General features: G+C 41.2%; 1 protein-coding gene across 5 annotated transcripts in view; it reads right to left on the reverse strand.

The window, feature by feature from the left end:
- Nucleotides 1-8,032: 8,032 nt before the first annotated feature.
- Nucleotides 8,033-23,363, reverse strand: part of LOC308616889 (3',5'-cyclic-AMP phosphodiesterase 4D) — a 575,090-nt gene continuing 559,759 nt past the window's right edge. For all 5 annotated transcript variants that reach the window (XM_081233383.1, XM_081233381.1, XM_081233382.1 and 2 more), the window contains 7 exons: nucleotides 23,223-23,321; nucleotides 22,222-22,386; nucleotides 21,092-21,191; nucleotides 15,858-16,012; nucleotides 14,302-14,424; nucleotides 13,625-13,807; nucleotides 8,033-12,908 (listed from right to left, as the gene is read on the reverse strand). In XM_081233383.1, coding sequence (XP_081089509.1) covers nucleotides 12,492-12,908; nucleotides 13,625-13,807; nucleotides 14,302-14,424; nucleotides 15,858-16,012; nucleotides 21,092-21,191; nucleotides 22,222-22,386; nucleotides 23,223-23,321 — 1,242 coding nt within the window. In that variant the 3' untranslated portion in view covers nucleotides 8,033-12,491. The remainder of the gene's footprint in view (nucleotides 12,909-13,624; nucleotides 13,808-14,301; nucleotides 14,425-15,857; nucleotides 16,013-21,091; nucleotides 21,192-22,221; nucleotides 22,387-23,222; nucleotides 23,322-23,363) is intronic.

Below are 23,363 nucleotides of genomic sequence, written 5' to 3' on the forward strand. Positions count from 1 at the left end.
TACCATATTTAAAATGAGAAAAAGTAGGGTTCAGATATCAATTAACACGCCTACAGTCACTCAGTTAATTGGGGCCAAAGCCCCAACCTCTCCACTGTGCCAGGCATGCCTCGCAACATGCCAGACTCCCTGGCTGGCATATTGTTGGAATAGATAGTGGAGGTGGTCATCACGATTCTTTCAGGGGCAAGTAACAGAAAGTCCAACTGAAATGGCTTACATTATAATGAAAAACTGGTCATTGTCTTACATAATTAGCTTAGAAGTCAAGTTGATTATTTCAGCAGCTCAAAAACATCTTCAAAGACTCGGGTTCTGTCATCAACTCTGTCATCCTTAGTATGTTCTTTGTATCTTCAGATAATTCCTCTCATGGTCTCAAGATAACAGTCCAACCATGGCAGCCTCAGGAACCATTTCCAAAGCCCAGTCCCTTCCTTTTCTCCCTTTGTAAGAGTGCGGGATGATTTCCTGGGAGTCACCTGTATCTCATTGTCTAGAATTGTGGCCCTGCAAGCCTGTCCTAACCTAATCACTGGCAAAGGCAGAGGAATTCCATAAAAGGTTCAGATTCAGCCTGTGGGACTGAGGAGGGGTCGAATTTCCCCAGAATTCCGTGGCTTCACAAGACCCAAACTAATTCCAACTTCCATTCCCCAGGAAGAAGTGGGAGTGGAGGGTGGTAATAATAGAGTAGGCAAGCAAGAGTGTCCCTTTACAGTGGGTACGAATAAGAATTCCCAGAAGGTGGAAGAGTTCACCCCCAACCTTCTAGAACAGAATTCCAAATTGTTGGCCTAGGTTCATATGTAGCCCATGGATGTGCTTTGTCAGCCTTACACAGTGTTTTAGAAGAATTTGAGTTCATGACCAAACTTTAAAAACTGGAAAATTTCACATCAAACTTCAGATGCCCAAGTTCTCCTGAAAACTCAAGAGGATCTGGAGTGGGCCCCAGTTTCCCACAGGGTCCCAGTGGACTAGAGCTGGGGTGTGTGCTCTTCAGTTTATCACAGTCACTATCCACCTGGCTTAATTCTTTCATGTTATCAGCCTGGTCCCTTTAGTCACTAAGATTCCCCCTCAAAGGCTAAAGTATCCTTAGGAATACTACTGGTTTTCAAATATTTTCACTACAGCCCCTGTCTTCAAACCTTACATGGAAGTTCAATGTCTAAAACAGATAATAGTGATAACAGTTAAAAAAAAAAAAAAGAATTCCCAGAAGGTGGAGGGCGCCACAGTATCTCTCTTCCCATGTCCTTTGTTTCTAGTTAGAAGGACTAATCCTTTCAACTTCTCCTTGGGTTGCTTCCATATTCTCCTCTAGCTGCCTTTGGCCCCTTAGCTGTGTCAGTTCCTGTTATCCATTCTAGGCCAGTTCACACCCTCTCCATCCATTCTTCATCATCAGCCTCTGATGAAGAATGGATGGAGGAGGGTGTGAACTGGCCTAGAATGGATAACAGGAACTGACACAGCTAAGGGGCCCAAAGGCCAGCTAGAGGAGAATTATAGGAACAAAGGAAGAAAGGCACAATCTCCTTATAACCAAGGCTAGGTCTTATTTTAAACAAAGGACAACATATATAAATTTGGCATCTGCTGTTCTTTTTTTTTTTTTTAACATCTTTACTGGAGTATAATTGCTTTACAATGGTGTGTTAGTTTCTGCTCTACAACAAAGTGAATCAGTTATATATATACCTATGTCCCCATATCTCTTCCCTCTTGCGTCTCCCTCCCTCCCACCCTCCCTATCCCACCCCTCTAGGTGGTCACAAAGCACAGAGCTGATCTCCCTGTGCTATGCAGCTGCTTCCCACTAGCTATCTGTTTTACGTTTGGTAGTGTATATATATGCGTCTGCTGTCCTGAATGTAAAGCATGGCATGGAGCCCCCGGTCTCTAGGAAACAGAGCGGGAGGCACAGATCAAGTGATGGGAGTTTACTTGGGAGGTGTAAACCCTTGGGCAGTGGGGCGAGAAAAAAAAGGATTAAGGCTGAAAGAAGCAAGCAAGGAAGGAAAAGAGAAGCAGGAAAGGTGGGAAGCGGTGGGTTGTGATGTTTCTACGCTGGCCACTGCCTCACAAGGTGCAGCTGAGACACTGCAGGCAGCTTCGGAGGGGCTTCCACTGGATAGCAATACAGGGATTGTCCCCGTGGCTTCGAGAGGAAACCTTGCCTCAGAGTAGCCCGCAGAGAGAGAAGGAAAAGAAATGAACCGGCCTGGCTTCCTCCCATCTCTGGATTCCCAATGGTCAAAGTTAATTAACCCTCTGAACGTCTGGGTGTGTCACGTGGCCCCTTTGGCGGCCGCTTGTGATGCCAGATTCCAAGCCCTGTGCTGTGGGGTTTCACCCAATTACAAAAGCAGAGGGGCATGCGCTGTGTGACTGACAGCCAGAATGGGGCAACTGAAGCCTGGGTGAAGGTGCTCAGTCCCCATCTATTACACTAATGGCCCTGCAGGGAGGATATGGGCGAGATCATCTCTCCTTTGTCTCATCTCTTCTTTGAATGATATTTTAATCTTACACCCTTTAGCCCATGCCAACTATGATATGTAATACTGTAACTTACAATAAAAATATATATTTGGTCTCCTTCCCAGTTTCTGGCATAAAGCTCTGAGCACCCTCGGAATTTCCCAAGGGTTGAGAGTGATAAAGTTGTCCTTTATTATGTTAATAGTGGCTTGGAAAACACCTAAGGATGGGGGCTGATTGCCAGGGGGCCCAACCACGTGATAAGAGGGTTGGAACTTTCAGTCTCACCCCCTGACCTCCAGGGAGAGGGGCTGGAGGTTGACTCAATCGCTTATGGACAATGATTTATTCAATCATACCTATGTAATGAAACCTCCATGAAAAAAGCCAAAAGATTGGGGTTTGAAGAGATTCCAGGCTGGTGAAAACTGTAGACTTGGGGAGAGTGATGTCCTTGGAGGGGGCATGGAAACTTCTGTCGTTTCCCCATACCTGGCTCTATGTATATCTTCCATCTGGCTATTGCTGAGTGATATGTCCTTATAATAATGCAGTGATCTAGTAAGTAAAATATTTCTCTGAGCCACTCTAGCAAATTAATGGAACCCAAGACGGGGGTGTCGCTGGAACCCCCGATCTATAGCTAGTAGGTCAGAAGTGCAGGTAATGACCTGAGTTTGCCACTGGCCTCTGAAGTGGAGGAGGTGGGGATGGAGGGGTGAGGGTGGGTGTCTTCTAGTACTGAGTCCTGTAGCCCTGTGGAATCCAATACTATCTCCAGGTGGATAGTGCCAGAATTAAGTTGAATTGTAGGACCCCCAGCTGGTGTAAGTGAATTCCTTGTCGGTATGAAGAACCCACTCCAACCCTCCACATTGAAATTGGGTCCAGAACCCGTAATGATGTCAATAACTGTCGTGATGGTAACAGCCAACCTGAGGTCTCTGCTACTGAAGAGAGCCAATAGCTGGCTTTACTATTCCTGCTTGATGGAAACTGGATGGTTAAACATGAGTTTCTACCGTTCCTCCAATCACCATTAGCTGTCACCACGACACCTGTTGAAACTCCTGCTGTAACATGCATCCCTTTGAGTAAATGCAGTGAATTAGAAAGGGGGTTGAGATTATTCTGCTTTTCTGCAAAACAGAAAGAGGAAAAAACAACTCCAAGAAGTCTGGAACAGAGTTTCTCAAACTTTATGGCCCATAGGAATAACAGGACGACTGGTTAAAAGACAGATTCTGGGACCCACCCCTAGGGATTCTTATTCCCAAGATCTGAGTTGGGGCTTGATCATGCACATTTCTAAAAAGAATCTAGTTGATTCTGATGTCAGTGCAAGGACCACATTTGAGGAGTGCTGGTATTAGAGGAGAAGGAACAGGCAAATATTGATGTCTTGACTTAAATCTTTACTAGCCTGACCACATGAGCACATTTTCTGCAAAATCTCATAATCTAGTGAGGGGTATGTACATATCTAATCTAGGGATATGTACAAAATACTGTTGAAATAAATTTCTAGGCCCAAGATGGAGCGGCTCCTGCCTGAGATGCCACATCCACAAACCAAAACTTACATAACTTTTGTGTTCCTGTAAATACTCCTTTTGATCAGAAACACAGTGTATCCAGTCAGCCAATCCCCAAACACCAGGCCACCTCTGGCTTCTTGCCCCAAACAAGGTTGAGTATTTGTCCCCAGCCAAGCAGATATTTTCTATTGGTCTCTTCCTTGTTCTTTATTCTTTAACCTATAAAAGCTCCTTGCTTTCTGCCCCCTTTGGCAGTTCTCCATTCATACCACCCAAATTATCTTCTTTCATCGTTTTTAAACAGTTTTTGGCGAGTTTCTTGAAACACCACAAAAGCCCTAGCCCAACAGCACATCCCCCTTAGGTATTAATTTGTCTCCCAGAGACCCAAGGCTTAACTAAAGTAACGGGATCCTCAAGTTTCAAAGACCTGAGTGTGCCACCTCCCAGCACACCTGCTTATTTTAAGTCTAAGAACTGTGGTCCAGGAAGCCATAGATATCTACAAAAACGGCAAAATCTTATTAAGACAACCTAGAATTACAATGGCCATCATGGGAACTTTCCAATTAGGCAAGATCGTTCATTTAAGAAGTGCACCTGAAACCAATGAACAGAATGGGCTATCTATTTTAATTGGCATGCCGAAGCCTCCAAAAGCTTCAAGATTCCAAAAAAGCATCATTGAAAGATTCATTGTAAAAGGCTAATGAAAAATTAAAGAACAAAGAGGTGATTCCCACTGACGCCTGTAGGCTCCGTTACCTGAGTACTCACTAAGCCTGCAATGAATTGCTTTTCCACTCTGAAGAGACCCCAAGGCCGTCACTAAAAGCGCACTAAGTCAGTTACCTTACAGCTGCAACAGCTTTAAAGCCAGAAACCTGGAACACCTGGGCCTCCCCCGTTGCACCCTCCTGGGGTCCATCGGCAAAACAAATCACCTCACTGGCATTCACTTAGGACACCGGAGAAAAGGTTTCGTCAAATCCTTCCACTCCAACTCAAATGCCCCCATATCTACCCTTGAAAGAGGGCCCCTCCCAGGGTTGACCAGACGCGCAAATATTCTCCAGTCAGCTGTTACCAGTTATTCCCTTCAACAGCCCAGGAGAAGCGAACATTCCAATTAGTGAAAAGCCTTGTCAAGTTCACACAGACACAGGGCTACACTCTCTACTTGAAACCCTGCTCACTCTGGCGCCTGCAGATGGGCTCCTAGGAAAACCAGCAGAAGCCAAGGAAGGGTGAGAATTCTTACCAGCGTCAGCTCGCTTGGATCTCTGTAGCGCCCCGTTGAGAAAGGTAAATTTTCAAGTTTTCCCTTCCTTTCCGAAGCCTGAGCCCTCGGTTGTGGATCCTTTCTCTCCCAGGAACAGCCGTTGCCTCCTTGTTTGTCTCATTTTGCATCCTGCCAACTTGGCGTGACTTTCTGCCTGCCTGGGGCACACAGGTTGTCAGTTCTTACTTGTGCAGGCAGCTCAACCCTCCAGTTGGGGGCCCCAAAATACGGCCCGACACAAATGTGGATTGCACTCCGTTTGCAGCTCATATAGGGCCAGACGGGAAATGGGATGTACTTCATTTGCGGCTTGGGTCCTACTGACCGTGGCCAGCTCTCAGAGGAATTGTCTAGGTCTGTCTTTTTTTTGGACTATCTTGCGGAGTGGCTCTGGATCTTGGGAGGGTGGTATCCTTTGCATCCGTGGTGGGCGTAAGGACGTAGGACCCCCCAACCGGGGTTCCCAGCCTCAGCGGGCACTACGTGCGTGAGAAGGAAGCAAAAAGCCCAGAAACTGTAAGGAACCACTGCAGCCTTGACAACACCCAGGAGTGGTGTTTCTGCTCGGCTGCAGGTGAGAGCACTTTTATGTTGGGAGGGAGAGGGGATGTGCTAATAAAGACCGAGATGGAAACTCCCAAGACTAGTAGGATGGGGACGTAAAGCCCATGTTAATTGATGTAAATAAAGCAAGCAGGGTATCCTGCACACTTGAGTGAATGGGCTGAGATTTATACCCATTACACTGAGTCTGACATTGCCTATTTGGAGATATGAGAATAGCTACGAAAGAAAAAGCCCCCAAATCAGAAAGCTGGGAATGCACAGGTGGAATTCCACTAAAACAAGGCTCTGTAAGTAAGTGCATCCCTGCTGGGGGTGGTGCTCTCTGGTGACAGGGAAGATGGTTTTCTTTTCTGCTGTGGGATGTTTTACTGTTGTGGGTTCAAAGCTGTGTACCTGAGATGTTTCCAGTCAAAGACCTAAACTCAGGTGGGCTCAGCACACCCAAATTGGCCTAAATCAGCATGGGGGGACGAGTGGGGAAAAGAAGGCAGCTGGTTCCTTTGTCCCCGAGTCTCACTTTGGGGACGTAAGCTGAGGAAGGGGACTTGGGCTTACTCAAGCCTTCCTGGATGGGATGATTTGGTCACCTTTAGGCTCTAGTCTCTGTCGTTCTCTGCGGTGTTGGGAGGAAATGGTGAAGAGGCTAAGCACAGTCTTTCTATTGAATTAACTGTATTCTAGTTACGATTTAGGGATTAAACTTTTGCTGATTTCTTTACTCTCCTCATCATGAAAACGGATTTTCTGCCATTCAGGGAAAAAAAGGAGAAATTGTGAGGAAGAGGCAGAATCTTTAGTTAGCAACAGGGTAGAAAACGGTAACCTCTCTTTATCCAGGATCTTGACAAGCTCAAAAATAAAAAAAACAACCGGAATATTTTTATGGTATCAACCCTAATGTCTGGATCACCAGATTGAATCCAATATCAGTTTGGTGGCTATATTCAACAAATATTTATTTGGCTGTGTTGGGTCTTTGTTGCTGTGCACGGGCTTTCTCTAGTTGCAGTGAGCGGGGGCTACTCTTCGTTGCAGTGCATGCACTTCTCATTGCGGTGGCTTCTCTTGTTGCGGAGCACGGGCTCTAGGCGCGCAGGCTTCAGTAGTTGTGGCTCGCGGGCTGTAGAGCGCAGGCTCAGTAGTTGTGGCGCACAGGCTTCGTTGCTCCACGGCATGTGGGATCTTCCCGGACCAGGGCTCGAACCCATGTCCCCTGCATTGGCAGGCAGATTCTTAACCCCTGCACCACCAGGGAAGTCCCTATTCAACAAATATTAAACACCTACTGTGTACCAGGCATCTTTTTAGGTGTGAGGGATACACCAGTGAGCAAAGACTCTAGTCTTATGAAGCTATGCTCTGGTGGGAGAGACGGACAATAAACAAGCAGATGCATATGTCAATTTGTGGTAAGTGTTATAGAGGAAAGAAAGCAGGGTGAGGGAGTAAAGAGCGTTGGAACAGGAGTTTTCCTTCCATTTCTCCAGAGGTCTGGAGCTCATTCGCACCTCAGGACTTTTGCAAATGTTTTCTCTGTCTGGATCCTCCTCCTCTTTGTGTCAGCTCTTCCTTTTTGCCAAGTTACCTCTCACGATCCTTCAGAGCTCAGCCCCAAATTGCTTCCTGAAGAAAGCCTTCTCTGGCCCTCCAGAAGAGACCAAGGTCAGGTTCCTGCTCAATTGCAGCACCTGAGCTTCTTTGCTGTACTGAGGACACTTACAATGCTGTGTATGGGATGGTTTAATACCTTTGTCTCTTCTAGACCGTAAGCTCACAAAAGCAGAAATTAGGTCTTGCTCCCTGCTGAATCCTTACAACCTTGTAGTCTGCAGAGTAGGGACCCAACAAATAACTGTGGAGTATCTGAATAGCTTTCAGTATGCCAGAATACTCAATGAGAGAAGTCTCCTTCCCAAGGTTGTTTACAAAACACTGTGCTTAACGTTGTAGGCCATTTACATAATTTTGGCTTTTTTTTTCTGTAGCAAGATTAATCTACATAATTTGGTTTCATTGGACTGTGAATATCAATAGTAATGTATGACGTCACTATCCTCCTCTATTCCGCCTTAACAATCTTCATGGCCCTCGGAAACCTGTGCTGACTGAACTACAAAATGTATAACCTTCTATTTGTAAAAGATCGAGTCATAAATAGGCAGAATCAACCCATGCTTTTATTTCCATTGCATATAAAAATTTCATATGAAGGTATTGATGTACAGTACTATCCCCATGGGCCGTAAGAGAGGCTAAGAAACCACTAAAAGAATCATCATTTGTAATGCTCACACACAATTTACCACTCTGAAAACATATCCAAAGAAATCAAATTAAAAACAACTAAAATCAGTAAGGATGTTTTTTTTTGTAATTATATTGTCCCCGTTGTACTGTTTAAAACAAAAGTAATCAAATTCCTTTGGGCCAGGGCTGCTGAAATCTACAGTTTGTGTCAAAAAAAAAAAAAAAAAAAAAAAAGAAAAAAAAAGAAAGAAAATAAAAGGAGGCTCATTTTTTCTAGAAAAAGAATCTCTCCTTTCACTAAGTCACACATCCTGAGGGCTGGGCCACTGGGAATTTTTCATAGCTTTTAGGAGCTGTGCAAGGTTGAATTTAAAAATTCTAAAGCAATGTAAGTTTTGCTGAAACAGATTCTAGAGAATGGTGAATCCATTATGCCGTGTGAATTGGCATCATATAAAACTTTGTGTTTAAATATATGGATTTACATACATAAGGAAATTTGGTTCATCTTAGTTGAAGGGTTAAAAAAATGAGCTTTTTCATATTATATATTTCCTTAACATGACAGGAAGCCAAGGAATAAATTACTAACACACACGACCTACGGCTCTAGTTTCAAATCAAATTCATTTGCCCATGTACTCTAGAAGCCAAAAAGACTTTTTATAATCACTGGACAAGAATATATCTTTCCAGTAGTGTTTGAAAATAAAAATCAAATGTAACTAACTAAAGAGCTCAGTTAGTATCTGATAGGGAAAAATCACCATCGTATATGCCATGCTGCTTCATGGCAAAAAGTACTTAAGGGCTTGTCTCTCAAAAGGGTCTCAGAATGCTCCAGAGGCTGTCCGTGTTTCTGTAAAATCCAGCTGTTGCCAGAAATCCAACAGATTCAAAGCTCAGATGTAAAATGCCCAGCCCTAGCCCCACCGTTACCTAACTTTCAAATGCAGCAAAACAGAAGAAAATATTGATTAAAGTTAAGGCACAGCCCTGGGACCAAAGACCTGCAGCTATGTTTTCTTAATTTTATATACCTTTATGTATTTTATAGTTTTCTTGAATCTTCCATAAACAAGCTCTAAGGTGACAAGACTATTTTATAGAAGAAAAGAAAATGTACAAGGAGTATGTATACACACCATTCATTCTCTCACCAAGAGTTTCCAAATATATCAACACCATCCCATTGCGGGATGATGTTTTAATAAGAACTGATAATTTACAATTAACATTACAGTATGTACATTACAATAAATACATGGTTGTAAACAGACAAACAAGACTGTATTACCGGTAAGGTCATTTGGTGAGAAAAAAATGCATGGCACAAAAAATAAATAATGCATTCAAAGAGTATCATAAAGCTTTCTGTAAAATCCACTTCATTCAAGTTTTTTTTCCTTGTCTGCAATTTGTTCTATCTACATTATTTTCTTGTGAATTTTAAGTGATGTAAAAGAAAATTAAAACAGCATTATTGTGTTTAGTAACTTGCAAGCTGAAATGTACTGGTTTTATGCAAACTTGGACATTTTCTTCCCCATACAGTACCCAGATATTGCATTTTCTTATGGCATTTTAGGAAACGTAAAGTCACTTGTAAAAGGATATTCTTTTTAAAGCAGTGCATAATTCTGAAGCACACTTTGGCGAAAGAGAAGGGAGAGGAGAAGTAGATTGTATAGTGCACTAGTCCCTGTCTTTTGGATATTATGTCTCTTCTACAATCTGATTGTCCATCAGTGGATATCTTTACAACATGTGACCACTAAAACCCAACAAATTGGAAAAAAAAAAAAAGCCTCTCTTTTTTAGTGCAGTTATATAAATCTTTTCAGGTCTGGATTTTTTTGTGACATATTGCTGTTTTAATTTTTTTTTTTTTCATTAAGATTCTAGGCACTCTGTGGGGGAAATACCAAGCGTTAGGGAGGGGAGGGAATGAGAATATTTTGGAGAAAGGAAGAAACACTAGATTCTTTGCCTTTTCCTCTAAACCTCCATCAGGGGCAAATAAAATTAAAATGGAAACAAGTTTCCAAATATTCTTGTGAGACCACTTGCCAAACATAAGACTTTCTTTGAAAGTCTGAGTTTTACAGGGGAAGGAGGGTGGAAATCTGATAATTAATTGGTCAATTCCCATCCTGTGCTCTGTGTGAAAGATCGGAGCTACATAATTTTTCTATCCAAATTTCTATGCATCAGTGGATCTCAGGGGAGTAAAATAGCATCTTCAGCTTGGGTCATTTCCCTGGCTGCTGACTTAGTGATTAGTCCTCAGATGGCTTCTTTTGACATCTCCAATATAAATGTTTTTCAGGGTTACAATTTTATTTAGTGTTTTACTTATTTTCCATTTGGTCTGATACTCCTTTAACCTCTACTTGGGTTCTTGGATATCACTCTAAAAAATGATTATTCAGGCTCCAAACTCTTCACAGAGAAGGTAAACACTTTATTAAGAGCTGAAGCGGGAAGGAAGTCCAAACTAAATAAATGCCCCAAGATGCCATTTGAAGGTAAATACTGGGAATCAATCTCTAAAATTGTAATACATTTCTTGATGCTAAATTTAGCCAACAGTGATCTCTAATGTTTGACTTATGCAGAATCTTCTTACCCAGCCCAGTATTTTAAAACGGCATTATACTGCCAAATCTCTGGTGCCAGGGGCATCATCAACTTCTTTCTGTCAGTGTATTTAAAGAAGTTCTTCTCCACAAGACATACTTATGGATCAATGATAACTGATAAATCAAGCGCTACGTGTTACATGGCTGTCCTTTAAGGAAGAGTCATTGCTACACTTAAAATCACTTCTCAGGAATATTCCTCATACAGTTCTTAATCCCATGGTGAAATGAGAGAAACAAAAGAGCATTCATTGTACTGGTCTTCGTTAATATATTCTGCTAATATTGTTAAAAAATTACCTAGCTAGCTGTTAACGTTTCTTCGTAAATCAAAAGTAAAAGCTAGTCCTTATATATGACCTCATGGCAGAAAAGAATGCTAACTCTAACTTGACTACCTGTTCTTTGCATCAGTCAGCATGGTGGTGATAAGACCCCACGCAGTGAATGTGGACAGAGGTTCAAACACACACGGATAATGAAGCAGCACAAGGTGGAAAAGTTCTTACTATGGCTGTGAAAACAAAAACGAGCATGAAATGTGTGGGTTATTACAGAGACATGCACTTGTGAAATGAGGGTCTATCGCCACAGCAAAATGTTCTCAGAAGACACTAAGTAGGAAAATATCTAAAAACGACTGACCATTTTAGCTACTGGGTATTTATATATCTCTCACCTGCTTCAGACAACACCAACTGATGACTGAGTGTCCATGAGGCTTGAGACACATTAGACAGAATGCACATCAAAGTATTATGGAACAAGTATTCACTTTGCACACGGTGAAGAGAAATGTAAGAGGGGAGCAACTCTGCGTGTCTGAAAAGAGTGAAACGAAAAGCCGGTAAACGAAGACCTACGAAAAGGGTTTCCTGCAACATAAAGTCAATTTTTGTTTTTAAAATATGGAAGTCATTGGTATAGAAAACAATGGGTCACTACAAATCAGTTAATTGCTATGAAGTCTAAGGTGCAAGTAAAATTTGTAAATTAGGTTTATCCAGTGTAGCACAGATTTGTACTGAAAACTTGCAAGTTACTCCTTAGAAAAAAAATAACCAGTGGCAGATGAAGTTCTGAATGTAGTTTTTTAAATATAATACCTCAATACATTTAATAATAAAAGTAAGCTCTACAAAAAATCTGTTTTACATATCATACAAAATGTAGAGGTCAGTGCAGCTCACTGAACCACACTATTCAGTCAGGTATCAGGAAGACTTGAAATTAGAAAATTATGCAATTTCTGTGGCTCATCTTCTTCCTGGTAACAGCTTCACAATGTGTCCTGTTCCTGACCCACTTGTTGCTTCTCTCCGTCCATGTAATGCCTTCTTTCTGCTGAAAATATTGCGAACAAATAAAAAGGAAAAGAACCCCCAAATCATCTCAACTTTTGGGCTGCCTGATGAGCCACACTCCCCAGAAAACACTTTGGAGTTGATTTTCTCTGCTTCTTCAGCTCGACCGAGCTGCAGTCTTCGGACACTGCCTTTCGTGAAGATGTCCCCCTCGTTCTGATGACATGGAGGTGAAAAAACTGGTGATGATATTCCTGAGCGCTAGACTGAGTCGTCAAGGTCAGTTTTGTTCCGCAAACGTCCTGGCAGATGACAGTGAGGTGTGACCGTAGTTGTGGCATGTGACATGCACTTTGGAAACAATGTTTCTACTTAAAAAAAACAAAAAACACAAACAAAAGGCATGGAAGTCTCTGCCCTGTTATGTGTCGGGCGAGTGATCTCCGATGGCACAGGCCTCGGGCTGGCTCTCCTCCTCCTCTCCCACGGCTTCCTCTTCCGCCTGCTCGTCCAGGGGGATTTCGGTGGACTCCGAGTCTTGAGTGCAGAGCGTCTTGGAGTCACTGCAGCTAGTGTCTTCTTCCACTTGACTCCCACTGTCCTTTTCGGTGTCTGACTCGCCGTCCTCCTCTAAGGTCAGTTCAAACTGGAACTTCTCGGTTTGACCCTGCCGGCCCTCCTCCTGGTCTTCCGGCGCCGGGGAGGGGCTCTGAGGAATCGTGCTCTGGTACCACTCACGATTGTCCTCCAAAGTGTCCAAAATGTCCTGGGCGTCAGGATGGACCAGGTCTGCCCACGTCTCCCAGAGAGGATGAACAATGTAGTCTATGAAGCCCACCTGATTAAAAAAAAAAAAAATCCGATTGGGACTAAGAAACAATGGAAAAGGTTAACGAGCCCCCTCAAATGTATCTAATATGTTGAATTAAATTTTTATATATGATATATAGAATTTACAGAAAAATATATAAAATATAATACGCTCTGCAAATAGAACACTGAACTGAAGACTACTAACCTTAGTTTGGTAAAACAGTCGCTATTTTAGGTAGCAGACCAATAAAAAAATGTTGTTACTAGCTGGTAAAAACTAGCTTCTCGAACTCTGAGTCCAAGAGTCTGTTTGTGATGTAAAAAAACCTCCAGTTGTTTACATGGCAGGACTTGGCTTGAGGCTGGGACTTTATTTTAGAATAGCCCATTCATAGGTAAATCCACAGAGCTGAAATAATGCCATGTACTCTATATGGATTCATATAACTTTATTCACTTACGAATTGAGATAGCTGAAATAATTCTACACATATGAATATACTATATACATATAGTCACAATGAATGAATATACTGTCCTATGAATGTATATATGACTATATGAATATAAATTCTAAGAATCAAAGAATTTTTTGGCTTACAAACACTAAGGTGGACATTGAGCTTGACCAAAGAAAGTAATTAAGAAAACCCAATAAAATACTGTGTGACATGCATACGGCGTAACCAAATGTTCTGTGTAGTTGTGTTCTCTCTGAAAGCTTTATGCTTAAGGCATCACCTGTGATTTTTCCACAGAGGCATTGTGCTTGTCACACATGGGGCTTATCTCCATGCCCCGCTCCCTCTCTCGGTCCCCTTGGCGGAAGAACTCCTCCATGATGCGGTCCGTCCACTGGCGGTATAGCTGGAGAGGCTTGGTTGGGTTGCTCAGGTCAGCACAATGCACCATGTTCTGAAGGACCTAAAACAGATCAATGCCTTCTCTATTTAGCACCTGCTCCTTTTTTACTAGAAATTCACATCAGATGACTGTGACACTTAAAAATACATGTAGTGTAAGAGTAGTTCCAGACAGCTCGACCATGGTGTGTCTGTGTGAAGTTCACACCTGTATTAATAGTCCCAAATTATGCCACTTCTACCACATCTAAGTATCATAAGAGAAACTGTTCATGTGCATGGTTGATTAAATTCAGAGCTGCTTAAGTGGTTGGTTTTGTAGGATGTTACCTTTTTTTTTTTTTAACGCATTTCCACTTGAAAAGGCCAACAGGATTTTATCTGGTTAATTCTCAAGATTAAGAATTTGGATAAAAATCCTGCTTATAGCTACTAAAATTATAAGTTGGAAAAAAGGAGACATAAATCTTATCTAAACTAGACACACAGACACATGTACACACACACACACACACACACACACACACTCAGACACAGCAAATTCGAATGGTTTACCTGAATCCTATCAGAATAATTATCAAGAAGAAGAACTCCAGAACTTGTCACTTTCTTAGTTTCAACCATAGTTTTCAAATCAGCCAGTAGATTCATGTGCTTTGACATGTCTGTTGCAAGTACCTTAAAAGACAGAGTATTTTAAAAAAATTTTTATTGCAGTATAGTTGATTTACAATGTTGTGTTAGTTTCACACGTACAGCAAAGTAAATCAGTTATACATATACATATATCCACTCTTTTTTTTAGATTCTTTTCCCATACAGGTCATTATGGATCATTGAGAGTAGAGTTCTCCGTGCTATACAGTAGAGATATTTCTTTTCTTTTTCTTAGCCACACCTCTTGGCATGTGGGATCTTAGTTCCCTGACCAGGGATCGAACCTGTGTGCCCTGTAGTGGAAGTGTGAAGTCTTAACCACTGGACAGCCAGGGAAGTCCCGACAAAGAGTATTTTCATAAGTAAAAAACGTCCAGGGGAAAAAAGTCAGAATTTGCACATAAAAATATCATGGAGGGCTTCCCTGGTGGCGCAGTGGTTGAGAGTCCGCCTGCCGATGCAGGGGACACGGGTTCGTGCCCCTATCCCGGAAGATCCCACATGCCGCGGAGCGGCTGGGCCCGCGAGCCATGGCCGCGGAGCCTGTGTGTCCGGAGCCTGTGCTCCGCAACGGGAGAGGCCACAGCAGTGAGAGGCCCGCGTACAGCAAAAAAAAAAAAAAAAAAAAAAAAAAAAAAAAATATCATGGAGAACGTGAGAAGAAATGGAGAACCCCTCTGTTGTCTAATAGCTGTGTGTGGGAGAATCCTTTACTACTTCTTGGGGCAGAGTCTTCTCCCCTTTGCTATCACTTTCCCTGGAAGCCCAGATACATGTGTGCAATATATAGAAACAGTAGGCACTGGCAGCCACTTTCATGGTGCTAGAAAGGGATATTTCCATAGATAAGACATCATCGCACGTTTTGAAGTTTTTCTATTCCTTGTGCTAGAAAGTGGTTACTGGGCTATGATGGAGTGAGTCAAGGCTGCTCACGGAGTACTTCAGAAACAATATTCTGGTCAATTTTCTGCTTATCCAAACCAGATAATCCCTGCCTTTCTTTGTATGTACAAAGCTTAACAGATTAAGTTTTTGACAACCAGAGATATTCCTGTGTCTCATAATCACTGTGAAAAACATGCATAGGGAAAAGACTAATGTCATGGATGTTTCTACATGACACTTCTGCTGACAGAGATTTTTTTCCAGTTTTTGAATGGAAAAGAATCCATTTTTTAGCCAGCTCCCTGTGCTTTTGTTAGTCATCTCTGTCTGCCACCAGACTGTAGGAGTTCAGAAAATAAACCTCGAAGGAGGGTAAGCTGGCATTATTCTTAGCCCCAGACTGTTAGCAGTAGAGCATCATTGCCAGCAGCAGGGCCAGCCTCTGGGACAAAAAAGGCAGCATTATCTTGAAATATACATGATACTTTCCCGGATTGTCATCTCATTCTTTTTTTTTTTAAACACCATGCATCACAGTTCTCTTTTTGCTTTTATCAGTTACTTACAATATCAATGACCATCTTCCTTAATGATTGTCTTTGCTTTTTGGTCAAATTCTGGAAAATGTCACAGTTTTCTTCCTGAAGCAACTTAAAGCCCACGGCCAAATGATGGTTCTCCAGGACAGAAGAATCATTGTACATCAAGGCAAGTTCAGAGTCTTGAAAGAAAGAGACAGAAGGTTAGCAAAGCCAGTTATGCTAAGTTTATCTTATGCTTCATATTCTGAGATATTTTGGGTTTAGGAAGCAATTTCCCCTAAACGTCTCTGCTCGCATTCCCATTACATGACAACACCTAGAAGAAAGTCTGCTAGTTAATGTGGCCACAGAAAGATCCCTGGAATCTTGGGAGTGTATTCTAATGCTCTTGGCACACAGCAAGTCAGTTCACTCTGTGGCTTCAGCTTCCTCCGTTATAAAGGGAAAGAAGAGTTAGGCCAGATTACCTTGAACCTCCTCTCCGGATCTGCCAGAGGCAGCTCCGTAAGCTCAGCAGAAGAAGACATTATCCCTACCATTTACAACATGTCCAGAGCATAAAATGTTGTATTCCTGACAACTGTGGACCACCTAACCCAACACTGTATATAATGTAAAGATCATGTGACTTAGGAGTATTTGTACTCTGAGAAGGTACAAGAACAGCTTGGAACACATGAACAATATCAGATCTGTTCAAGCTTGTGCTTATTTTGTTCATAGTATAGCTTTGAAAGGCAAAGCTTTATTCATTTTTCCATTTCCTTTTCCAAGTATCTTGGCAGTCACTATACACATGTATATTGCCCGTCCCAGCTGTAGGCTCAGGGCTTCACACAGAGATGGGTGTTTTAGCTTTCTACATGTCTCCAGAGTGAAGATTCTGCCATTCCCCACAATTGTCCTGGACCTATTTTAGGCAGTGACAAACCCTGCTTCTTTCCTAGTTCCTATAAATAGCAGACTCAGACCTATAAGGTAGTCATTAAAAAAAAATTGACTGGTGCTTCATTCTGTTGCCACTTAAGTCCACTGTAAAGACTAAAAGCATACGTATTTGATCTTTCTTCTGACTCATGTGTGGAAAATATATATTCTTTTCTAATAAAGAAATATCCAATACTATTCAATGACTTTTTTTTTAAGATGTTGGGGGTAGGAGTTTATTAATTAACTTATTTATTTTTGCTGTGTTGGGTCTTCGTTTCTGTGCGAGGGCTTTCTCTGGTTGTGGCAAGTGGGGGCCACTCTTCATCGCGGTGCATGGGCCTCTCACTATCGCGGCCTCTCTTGTTGTGGAGCACAGACGCGCAGGCTCAGTAGTTGTGGCTCACGGGCCTAGTTGCTCCGCAGCATGTGGGATCCTCCCAGACCAGGGCTCGAACCCATGTCCCCTGCATTAGCAGGCAGATTCTCAACCACTGCGCCACCAGGGAAGCCCTCAATTACTATTTTAAAGAAGCTAAGGAGGACGAGAGGGGTTCAAGAATATTTTGACTGAAATCCTATGATTTTAGGTTTATACAGAAAAATAACATTCTATTTATAAGCTACAAATATAGCTGTGGAAAGCTTATTTTAAAATGCAATCAGTGCAATAAAGTGTGTGTACTGTCGCTAGGTCCAGCTCCACCTTCATACAGTGAAATGTCTCTGCTCTTGAACCTCAAAAGTCATACGCTTTGAACACGACTAATGTGTTCAAATGTGTGAGGAGATCTTTTCCCCCCAAACCCAGGCATCTTTGCTATAAACAGAAAGTATTCGTTTTCCAAGTAAAATTTACTTCTATGTATGTTCTGACGCTGCTTCACTGTTTCAGAAAATAATGCTGTTATGTGAAATGCCTTTTTTAAGATAAATATCCCCTAACGTGTTCTATTCAATATTTCATGATGCTATTTACATTTTATGGATTTATTTACGTAGTATAGTCCTTGAAAAAGACTTATGCAGCTTCTCGCCTGGAGTTTCCACTTCTTTACATCCTATTCAGAGTCCCCCATTCCCCTATATCATGTATAAAAGCTTAACTGACTCAAAACCTGCAGCATGTTTACAAGGAGTGTACGTGTCATTAACAGCAAATCATTTGGTGCCTAAAACTAATACAGGGCTTCCCTGGTGGTGCAGTGGTTGAGAGTCCGCCTGCCGATGCAGGGGACACGGGTTCGTGCCCCAGGCCAGGAAGATCCCACACGCTGCAGAGCAGCTGGCCCCGTGAGCCATGGCTGCTGAGCCTGTGTTCCACAACGGGAGAGGCCACAACAGTGAGAGGCCCGCGTACCGCAAAAAAAAAAAAAAAAACAAACCAAAAAACTAATACAGGCGGAATGATTAATGAAAACTGTCACCACAACTAAGAAGCAGAGGTGTCTCTGGCCTGGGAATCCGCCAGGTGAGCCCCAGTGCCCCTCCACCACGGCGAGCCATGCAGCCTCCCTTAAAATAGGACAGGTGACCTCCCATCTACAGGAAGTCTGATCTGATGATTCCAAGTCTTTATTACGAGAAACACAGATTCAGCCTTTGCCTTTGGACAGGTTGGCAGCACCAGCTCCAGGCTAAGAGCCGAGAGTGTGCTAGCCTGAGACACTGATGCTCAAACAATCCCCAAAAGAAAGAGAAAGCACAAATTTAACGTCTATAAAAAAGGGTTTACTGTAAGCTAAAAATAATCGCATAATTCTGATAGGGTATTTCATAAGGCTATTTATTACAAGTTTGCAAGTTATTAGAGGGACTCCCTTAGAGTATGCTGTGAAGCTAAAACTTACTTGTGTTACTGGCTACTAAGCCTCTTCTGAGTCCTGAAATAAAATGATTGCTGGCTTGATCCCTAGTTAACAGCTAACTAAGGCAGTAATTCTCATAATGCCCTGGGGCTCTGATCAACCCTGGGATAACTTTCATCTACCAGGTGATGATGCTCATTTATTCTTTCAGGTATAACACAGCCTCATCACACCCCACCGTCAAGAAAACATCAGCAATCCAAAGCTGTTGACTATCCTGTGTTGCTGAGGCCCCACGGAAAGGAGATCTGCACAACATCACTGAGTAACAAATACTTCCAGAAACATGGTCAGTTATCCTTCTACCTCAGGCAGGTCATCAGCAAAATGACCTTAAACAGACATCCTTGGTCACTGTTCTGTATGCATAATTACCTGCTACATGTCTCCATTATCTATTCTCAGTGGCTCTCAAACTTTAAAGGGCATCAGATTCATCTGTGGACTGAGGCCTTGCTAGCTTAAACTGCAGACTCCAAGGGTACTCTGATGCCAGCCTAAGCCCATTTGCCCTTAGAGCGTCCACAAGAAAGAATAATAGAGTTGGTCTTCATTTTTCTTGAAAAATTTATCAGAGTACTTGGAAGACAGTGACTTTATTATCAGTTGTTTTAATTTGTTCTCTATTCTTAATTCTAATGTTATAATATGGGAACATACAATATTATATATAATAGGATGCAAAGAAAACACATAGGTCTGATTTTGGTATTATTAATTTAAAGAAAAATGCATACTTTTCTTAATGGCAAAAATTAAAACAAAATTTATATGTATTTGTTAAAAATCTATAAAATTAAGAACATATCAAGACATACATAAGGATCAAAAAAATGAATCAAGCCAGGATAATAAGAAATTGGCAGTGTATCTTTTACTATATGACCTTCCTGTTCTTTACAGAAAGGGCACAGTTGACCCTAACCAACGATACAATGCAAACTCATGTAGCTGCCTCTAATGTATATTAATATTTATGTGTCAATATATACAGTAATGTCTTGGTGACTCCTAAAAGCACCCCATTATAGGTTCTCATAAGGTGGCTGAAACATGAAATGTTATCCTGTCTAATCCTAGATAAATAAGTTCATAAACCAGACTTCTAAAATGTACTGACTATCCACACATTTTTGGAAATCCATGACTTTCAATCCTCCTATACATGAGTGAGTTACTAAAGTACATTTTGTTACAGGGCTATTATGTGCATATGTTACAGAGGCTATTAAAAATACACAAATAGGTAAATAATCCAAAAGATCTGAGTTAAATCTCTCAAAACAAGGCTATACTTAAATTCTTCCTTTAAATCTGGCTGTGTTGTGAATGAATGGTGAAGGCAGAGATGCTACTAGAGCTAGATTGCTATGGGGCACGAGGAGACTATTATCCACAACTCATGGCAAAAAGGAGAGGCAAACTCTTAACAGATATGAAAAAAAAACTAACAACTTTGAACATTATTTTTTCACATATAAAACTGACTTTGTAATGTTAATCTACCATGGTGTGAGGGAATTTAATAATGAATGGTACACGTAAATTATTTACCAGTTAACTTCAAGTACAGAAAGAACAGAATTTCTGTAAAGCTTAACCTCTTTGCAAAGGCCTAGCTCAAGCACCACTAACATTCCCTACAGAGGTTTTCTATGCAGCTGTGTCAGAGGTGTCACACGCTGAACAGTCTACTATTCTTTATATTTCCAAATTCAGTGATGGCATTTTATGAAATGTCACCAGTGAGAAAAAATTAATGGTTAAAAATATTAAATAAAAAGAGATAGTTAGTCAAAAGAGAAGTTCCTACTGCCCTCAGCAGGAGATTTAAAAAGGAAAGAACAGGGACAACTCTGGCGGTCCAGTGGTTAAGACACCACGCTTCCACTGGTAGGGGGCAGGGGTTCAATCCCTGGTCAGGGAACTAAGATCCTGCATGCTGTGTGGAGAATTTAAAAAATAAATAAATAAATAAATAAATAAGGGAGAAATTTCTAATAAAAAAATAAAATAAAAAGGAAAGGACAGGGCAGGGCATGGTGGTGGAGAGGGAAAAAGGAGTTACAGCCTCTGGAGAGGATTAAATGACAACCTACAGAGAATGACGAATTTAACATTTATTCTGATAACTTCTTTTATTGGAAACTTTAGGGGCAATCTAACTATCTAGATCTTTCGGCAAACTTTCACTTTTGATTGCCGTTGTCTACTAATACGGTAATAAATTATTTCTAGAGAAGTACTGGAATGCACGTTTTTCAAACATCATATGCCTCGTGGGATATGAAAATAATTTTTAGAGCTACACTACATTAACATATGCTATCACTGAAACGCCTATCTGCACATCTCAAGAGAACATTATGGCTCTGGAAACACCCCAAGTTTATAAAGACTCTCAGTTATTCTAAAATGTACAAAGGAAAATTTTTTCTGCAAAAATAAGTATGCTTTACTTACTTGTATTGATCAGAAACTGATTGGACACACCAGGATGATCTACATCATGTATTGCACTGGCAAAAATTGCTGCAAGAATCTCTAAATCTGTAAACACAGCCTGAAAAAATCCAGACAATATCTGATTTTATTATAACTCATGATCAAACCTTTTCCATTGGTTATATTTGTTTAAATATTAAAAAAGGAGCATCTACAAATTTTTTATAGAAAATAAGAGCTTATTTTAAAAGTATTTAAGATGATGTTTAAGGATATTCTGAAAATGTGCATAAAATTAATGACATGAGCAATTATTTTCTTTTCTTCCATTCTAAACAGGGACTCTCAATCTCAGCAAAACTGACATTCGGGGCCGGATAACTGTTCGTTATGGGAGGCCATCCCGTGAATTACAGGATTTTTAGTAGGATCCCTGGCCTCTACCCATGAGATGCCAGCAGCATGTACCCCCGAGTTGTGACAGCTAAAAATGTCTCCACATATTTGCCAAATGTCCCTGGGGGAAGGGAGGAGTACGAGTAAAAGGGGAAATCACCCCCAGCTGAGAACCCCTCACTCAAACGATGACGTATTAACACAGTTTTATAATGAAACAATCCGAACTATAAAATATATTAGCAAAGAGAATCACTCTCCCAGACAATGAAGGAAATCAAGTTGCTTTCCGAAACATTTAATGGAACAACTTCATAGGATCTGGTAACATTAAAGATGTGTTTCCTTCTAATAAGTTCTGTGAAAAATACCAATGCATTGCTAGTATTGATATTTTATAAAATAATCTTTGAACTATAAATGAAAAAGTCCTCACGCTAAATTCTCAAAAAACCCCACACTAACTGAAAACTGAGGAAGCCAGATTTGCTTTGTGGAATGTCCACTAGATCATTTCAAAGAAGCACTATCATAAAACACATGAATCCCTAAATCTTTGATTAATTATCACAGACAAAATTCATCGAAGACTCAACTGTTTATTTACCACAGTGACATTTCACCCCCATAACTCAATACTATTTCTAGTGAAGTCGATTATCGTTTGCCCTGTGCACCCTTCAGTAGAAAAGTTGAAGAAACCATTATGAGTGGCAACTTAGTGTTTTCAAAGGTTTAGAAACCAGGTTTACCTCCAAAGCAGGTGTAGATAACAGCACGTGTGTTGACTGGACGACGTCTGCAGCGTGAATATTATTGTGGTAGGCCACATCAGCGTGGTAATGATCTTCCAGGGTCATTAGGTATGTAATTAAAGTGTCCACTGGAATTTTAAATGTTTTTAATAAATCCCGTTCCTGCGGGAGAAGAAATTCTCTTAACAGTTTGTCCTTATAGAAAAGATTTTCCATACAGTATGTTAACAACAGCAACAACAGATCACCCCCAGTGTTGCCTATGGATAACCCAGAAATGGGAGTAGCACTCTCTCAACGTCTAGTGAGGACAATGAAAACCCTTGGGATGATCCAGGGACTTCAGGGACAAAACCAGAGTCCAGTTGTCCTTCTGGAGCCCAGCAATGCTTTTCTCAAGTTATATGGTGTCAGGAATGAGCTGCCAACTATCAAAGTATCTGTGTCCCGGGATCCTGAAGGCAGCTTCAGTCCAACACCATTGATCAAAACAAGTGAGACACAATATCCTCTCGAGGGTTGGAGCTGCCCTTCCAAGTCCCAGGGTATCTATAGCTGCAATGTCTCATATAAATCCTAACACTGAACTGGGGCAAAAACTTGACAAGAATGAGAAACCGATGTGAAGAAGAGAGCAGTCCACAAGACAGTGGCTGAAGAAATGACATCCTAAGATTAGTCAGCAAAGGGCTTATTCAATTTGTAAAGTTAGCACTCCATTCTCTATGCAAGTCAGGATCACGTGGATGATTTTTAAACTATTATTTTAATGAATTGCTTTAATTTGCCCACATCACATCTTTTTCTTCAATGGAAAAAATAACACAAGTGATTTGTGTTTTACCCATATGCTAACCTTTCTGTATCCTTATTTTGAAAAAAGTATCAAAATAAGTATAAGAGGGTAAGTAGTGAAGAAGATAAAATGCATGCACAATTCACAGACTGGACGTTATGTCACCAAATAAAAGAGAGGTGATAGAACTTAACTGTATTACCTGAAAAATGGTGTGCATGATAACAGTCAAAGGCCGGTTCCCAGACAACTCTGCTATTCTGAAAACATGAAGACCCCATTTGTTCACATCTTCTAGTTCCTGGGGTTAACGAAAGATAGAACAAATCTGATTGCAGAAGTA

The sequence above is a fragment of the Mesoplodon bidens genome (genome assembly GCF_964165515.1).
Source record: "Mesoplodon bidens genome assembly, chromosome: 4".
NCBI classification, from domain to species: domain Eukaryota; kingdom Metazoa; phylum Chordata; class Mammalia; order Artiodactyla; family Ziphiidae; genus Mesoplodon; species Mesoplodon bidens.